This window comes from Olea europaea, chromosome 17, assembly GCF_002742605.1.
Source record: "Olea europaea var. sylvestris chromosome 17, O_europaea_v1, whole genome shotgun sequence".
In the NCBI taxonomy this organism is placed as follows: Eukaryota; Viridiplantae; Streptophyta; class Magnoliopsida; order Lamiales; family Oleaceae; genus Olea; species Olea europaea.
In genome coordinates this window covers 2862655-2868988 of record NC_036253.1, presented here as the reverse complement: position 1 = coordinate 2868988, position 6334 = coordinate 2862655, and the positions used below count along the sequence as shown (strand labels likewise).

At 30.4% G+C, this 6334-nt stretch overlaps 1 protein-coding gene across 1 annotated transcript; it reads left to right on the top strand.

Moving 5' to 3' along the window:
* The first annotated feature begins 4201 nt into the window (after window positions 1–4201).
* LOC111365519 lies at window positions 4202–6238 on the top strand. The gene is made up of 4 exons (XM_022986074.1): window positions 4202–4574; window positions 4887–5153; window positions 5244–5508; window positions 5659–6238. The coding sequence occupies exons 1-4, from the start codon at window positions 4202–4204 to the stop codon at window positions 6236–6238; spliced, it is 1485 nt and encodes a 494-aa protein (XP_022841842.1).
* The last annotated feature ends 96 nt before the right edge of the window (window positions 6239–6334 follow it).

The window sequence follows — 6334 nt, the reverse complement described above, 5'->3', positions numbered from 1 at the left end:
AAAACATTGATTGCCGATTTAGAAAAATATGGGGGTGTAATATCTTTAACTTCGGATTTATGGGAAGGAATTAATAAAAGAGGTTATATGGCTGCAACTGCACACTATATAGACCCACTTTGGATCATGCATAAAAAAATAATTGCTTTTAAAATTATTGAGTACCCGCACAATGCTCCCAATATATTTAGTGCTATTATGAACGTTATTAGAGAATATAAATGCGAGAGTAAAATTCGTTCTTTTACGTTCGACAACGCTAATGTAAATAAGCCTGTTATCGAGAAATTGCAAAGAGTACTTCAACCTGAATTTGGTGGTTTTTTATTTCATATTCGATGTGTATGTCATATTTTAAATTTAATAGTACAAGATGGTTTAAAACATGTTAAGGATGAAATTCAACGAATTAGGGATGCACTAATTTATATTACTATTTCACCTAGTAGAAAACAAGCATTTGAGGACTTTTGTGCCGAACATGGGGTGTCGCATTCAAAAACTTTTATTAGTGACGTAGCGCATAGATGGAACTCCACATATTTATTATTAAAATCATGTGAAGGTTTCGAACATTTAATTACTGAATTTTATAACAGTAGGCATTTTAGAGACGACGAGGAAACTGTTTTGATTGAGTCCGATTGGATTTTAGTTACTAAAATTAAACATTTTTTGAAAAGTTTTTATGATGCTACAAATATTTTGTCTGGTGTTTATTATCCTACTAGTTGTATGGTCCTTCAACGTCTTTATCTAGTTGCTAGGGCTTTTGATAGATTTAAAAATGACCCCGATTTTAGTTCAGTTATAAATGCCATGGAATTAAAGTTTAGAAAATATTGGGAAGACTTGCCCATGTTATTTCCGTTAGCATGCATCATGGACCCCCAATATAATTTATCTGGTACTAAATTTATAATTGAGCGAATGTCAGAATCTTTAACTTTTAACATACCTATTACCTATAGGAATTTGGAAGCAACTTTATCTGAAATGTATGTAATATATGCTTCACGAATGGGTACACAAGTTACTCGTGTACCCTTCGGCTCTACAAGTACTCCTCCCACTAATTTAGGAGATGAAGACGCTGAAATTTTAAATTTATTTGAAGGTATGAACTCATATAGGTATGGTCAAATTGGAAATGCATATGATTCCTCCAGTCATAGTAGTTTGTCTTCTACTGCATGTACTAGTGAAAATGCGTTGCCTGCTGAATTACTTGATTACTTTAATCATAATTGGCCTAGTAACAATGCATTAAGGAAAAATTCAGAAGAAGTAGTTGACTTCTGGCGAAAGTATGAACGCCGATGGCCAATAGTTTCTGCAATGGCAAAAGATCTACTAACACCTCCGGTTAACACTATAGCTTCGAAATCTGCTTTTAGTGCAGGGTCTACGGTTCTCTCTGATGTTAGGAATCGTCTAAAAGAAGATGTTTTGGAAGCATTAATGTGCGTGAAGGATTGGCAAGACGCTCATTTTCGACTGCAAAATAAATATGCCGAAATTGCATGTAGTCAAGTAAGTGATATTTAGTTTAATCATATTTATAATGAATTTTTATTTTAATACCTTTATAATTTTTTAAAAAAAATTGTACACGTAACAAGTTGTTCTATTCGTGTACAATTTTTAACTTCGCCTACTCGAAAAAAGAACTATTGAAGTAGCCGGTCCCAAGCCCGGATAAAGGAGGAGGGTTTATATTTTATTATTTTTATTNTGAACTTCGATTTTTAAGTATATATTTGTAAAATGTAAATAGTTACTTACGAGTAGAAAATTTGCTCCAAGTTACTTACGAGTGTAAATTTTTTCATTTTTTTTTCTAAATTGCTCGATTAAAATGATTTCAATTTTAATTATTTGTATTTATTATATTTTTTTTACTTCTTTTATGGTGGATTGGTGGAAATTGTATAGCTTCTTGTTAAAAAAAAAAACTCAGAATAATATTTTTGTCATGTACATTTTCACATTGAACTGGTTTAAGATGTTTGGTTCAAATGGTTTGTCTTTTTCATTTAATATAATAAATAAAAGAAGATATAAAAAATATATAAAGTAATGTACTATCACTTTCTCAAATTATCCAGTCTCTTTCCTTCCTTCAATTGGATTGATTTGTCTCCAAAAAATCCAAGCTTCTGTCTATGAAAGAACTTTCCATATTTAAAACTTTCGATATTCTTCTTTCTTTCTGTACGAAAAAAATTCGTGTAGTTGTCATCTCGATCTTGGAGAAGAAAATCATGGAATTTGTAATGATTCTGTTTGGGTATGTCCTTGGAAATTTTAGTTTTAGTTTTTGTTTGTGTTTTTTATTTTTTATTTATTTAACATATGTTGTTTTTTTATTCGGTCCACAAATGAAAATTTAGCTTCGCTCATATTTCTTTACATAATGTGAGGTGTGTTATTCTTTTTGTATATACATGAAAATCTAAGTAAATTTTTCTTTATTTGTTGGATATAGCTATGAAGGTTTTATTTTTTTATTTTTTTTCTTTCATATGTATTTATTTCTTACTATTTTTTTCAAGTTTAAGTAATGTAACATAATTTTTTTGTTCTGTGTATACAACTTGGCAACATCTTTCTTTTTTTACCATTATCTACATGAGAAGTTTAAGTTTTTCGATCATTGTTATTTATGTTTAATTAAAATTACAACAGTTTGGTATAGGAATGTTTGATTGTTATCGTCCAGTTAGTACGGTTTATAGTTCTTTTTTTACGTGCATTTTCGAAGAAGATTGTTGATTTGCGGAATGTTTCCTTATATGTATCTGAGTTCAGTCAATTTAGTTTATACTGTGTTTAATATAATATTATCAATATTTGTTGCTTTTTAATTAAATTCATAATTTCTTCTATTATTGAAATCAGAGGTCAGTTCATTGTTTTCATGGATGCTTTCGAAAAATCTATGAATGAAGAGTCTGGTTGTTTTGATCTTCAAACTTTGTCCCAAAGTACAAGTCAATCATATAATACTTTCATTCGGCAACAACAAAATCAAAGGCAAGCGGATAGGAGATATCGAAATGAAACTGTAAGTATTGATCGTCGTAAAAGAATAAATGATCGTATGTTATCTACAAATAATACTTCTAAAGTTGATTATGTGCATGAATATATAATACATTCTGAGACATCTACTTCGAATGAAGAAATGATAAATATTTTTTATTCCAAATTACATGGAAGCTCTAATTTGTTAAGTGTACCAGCAACTGCATATGTATTACCAACTTGTGCTTATTGTAAGTATTGTGGTGCATACAAATTGTATAGAGAGACTAAAGGTTTTTGTTGTTCTGATAGAAAAGTGAAACCTTTTATATCCGATTCACCGGATGAATTGTATACTTTATTTACGTCTAAAGAGCCTGTATCTATGGAATTTAAAAAATATGCACGTTCATATAATAACCACTTTGCGTTCACTTCATTTGGTATAAAGTACGATAAAGAACTGTTTAAAGCATACAAAGGTATCTACACATGTAGAGTTCAAGGACAAGTATATCATTATGTAAATCAACTTACGCCGGATAATAATACGCCTTGTTATATGTAATTATATTTTTATGATACAGCTAATGAACTAGAAAACCGTATGAAAACTTCATAACACCTGGTAGAATCTATTTTATTTCTTCTAATCGAAATCTTGAAGGTAAATCCGTATAGTAATTTTTTTAGGTCTTTAAGCAATATAACTGATATGCATGAGCATAAAATTCAAATAAGATGCCACCCAGGACTCGATCAGAGAGTCTTTAATACTCCGTCGGCATCTCAAGTAGATGCTATATGGGTTGAGGATGATGAAAATGCAAATATTCGCGTTTGTGATAATACTATATATGGTCATTCTGGTGATTTGCATAGGGTTCATTATTATTATGGTTGTTATGATCCTCTTCAATATCCTTTGCTCTTTCCATTTAGTGAATGTGGTTGGCATGAAGGCATTCTAAGATATGAACAAACATCTTCTCAAATTGCACAATGTGTGGACAATGTTGCTGATCCTAATGTAGTAAATTATGCGGCTCAAATTATTGAAAAAGAGGCTGCAGGTTTGCTTATATATTTCCTTGTGTCTATTATAGTTCTACAAATGTGATATTGAAGTAAATATAAAATTTTATTCATTCTCGCTTATGTATTGCTGAAGGATATGAAGAAGAAACAGTCTCATGTATCATGTCGTGAGTACTATTCGTATAAGTTACAAATTAGGCCTTCTGATAAGTCTGTGTTGCTTCACTCTGATAGACTTTTTCAACAATATGTTGTGAATATGTATGTTAAAATAGAGACATCTAGATTAGATTATTTTCGTAGTAATCAGAAACAAATTCGTGCTGAACTTTATCAAAGTATCGTAGACAGTATACATAATGGAGAAAAAAGAGGGTACAAAATTGGAAAGAAATTTGTTTTACCACACTCCTTTACATGTGGACCTAGAGATATGCTAAGGATGTGCTTAGATGCTATGGCTCTTGTCCAACGTTATGGAAAACCAGATTTATTTATAACTATAACATGTAACCCAAATTGGCCAGAAATTAAGCAAGAATTAAAAACATAATGATGAGGTTCAAAATCGACTGGATCTTATTGTACGTGTATTTAGAGCAAAATTAGAAGAACTTTAAAATTATTTATACAAGAGAAATATTTTTAGTCATGTTATAGCTCATATATACGTTATTGAATTTCAAAAAAAAAAGGTCTCCCTCTTGCACATTTGTTGTTGATTTTTAACTGTGGTCATAAAATTTCTTCCACTAAACAAGTTGATAAAATAGTATTTTGTGAAATTCCTGATAAAAATATACATCTTTATCTTCATTCAGTTATTGTAAAGCACAATATGCATGATCCTAATGGAAATCTAAATCCTAAAAACACATGCATGGAGAACAATAGTTGTTGTAAAAATAAATATCCAAAGGATTATTGTAATAGTACTATGTTTGGAGATAATTCGTACCCACCGTATAGGCGGTGTAATATTGGTATTTACGTTAAAGTGAGAGGTAAAATGTTAGACAATCAATGGGTTGTGCCATACAATCCTTATTTAAGTGCAAAATTCGACTATCATATCAATGTTGAAACATGTTCTTCTATTAAAACTGTTAAATATTTATACAAATATGTATACAAAGGACATGATTGTATTAATTTTTTGGTCGGCAAAAATAACATAGACAAAGACATTGATGAAATTTTTACTTACCAATCTGCCAGATGGATATCTCCACCTGAAGCTATGTGGAGGATTTTTGCTATCAATTTATCGAAAATATATCCAGTTGTTTGTGTTTTACAACTTCATATTGAAGATCATCAATGGGTAACTTACAAAAATACGGACAATTTATCTTCTATTATTGAGAATGAAAATACGAGAAAAACTATGTTAACTGAGTTTTTCCGAGTAAATAAAATAAATGAATTTGCTCAAATGCTTTTGTATCGAGATTTTTCAACGCATTTTGTTTGGAATGTATCTAACAAAATATGGACACCTAGAAAGAAGCAAATTGTTGTAGGATGAATTGTCTCGGTAAATCCATCTGAAGGAGAATGATATTTTCTTCGTTTTCTTCTTAATCATATTAGAGGTCCAACATCGTTTGATGATTTAAGAACTTTCAATGGGGTAAATGTTGGTATATTTTGTGAAGCTGCGCTTCTCTATGGTTTATTAAATGGAGATACTCATTGTGAAGAATGTTTATCTGAAACCATTATTTACGAAATGCCTTATTCTTTAAGAATTCTTTTTGCTACGCTTCTTACAATGTGCAATCCAAATAATCCTAAGTTACTGTGGGATAAATTTAAGCCTTATATAATAAATGATTATGTAAATGAAAATATGCCCGCTGAAGTTGTCGAAGTACAAGCTTTAGAGGATATAAGTTCTATTTTAGAATCATTTGGTAAAAATATAAACGATTATGGAATTGTGTCATTTAACGTAAATATAGACGACGATGAAATATTGATGAGAATGGTTGTAGAGGAACCAACGAAATTGGATATTAAAAGAAACTTTAGTTGTGCAGCAACGTTAAATAAAGAACAACAATTTACATATAATACAATTATGGAAAAAGTACAAGATGAATCAAGTGAAATTTTTTTTATCGATGGTCCGGGTGGGAAGGGAAAGACTTTTTATATAGAGCACTATTAGCTGGTGTCAAATGTCGACATTTCATAGCTTTAGCAACTGCATCGTCCAAAGTGGCTACATCTTTATTGCCTGGAGGTCGAACTGCTCATTCAAGAT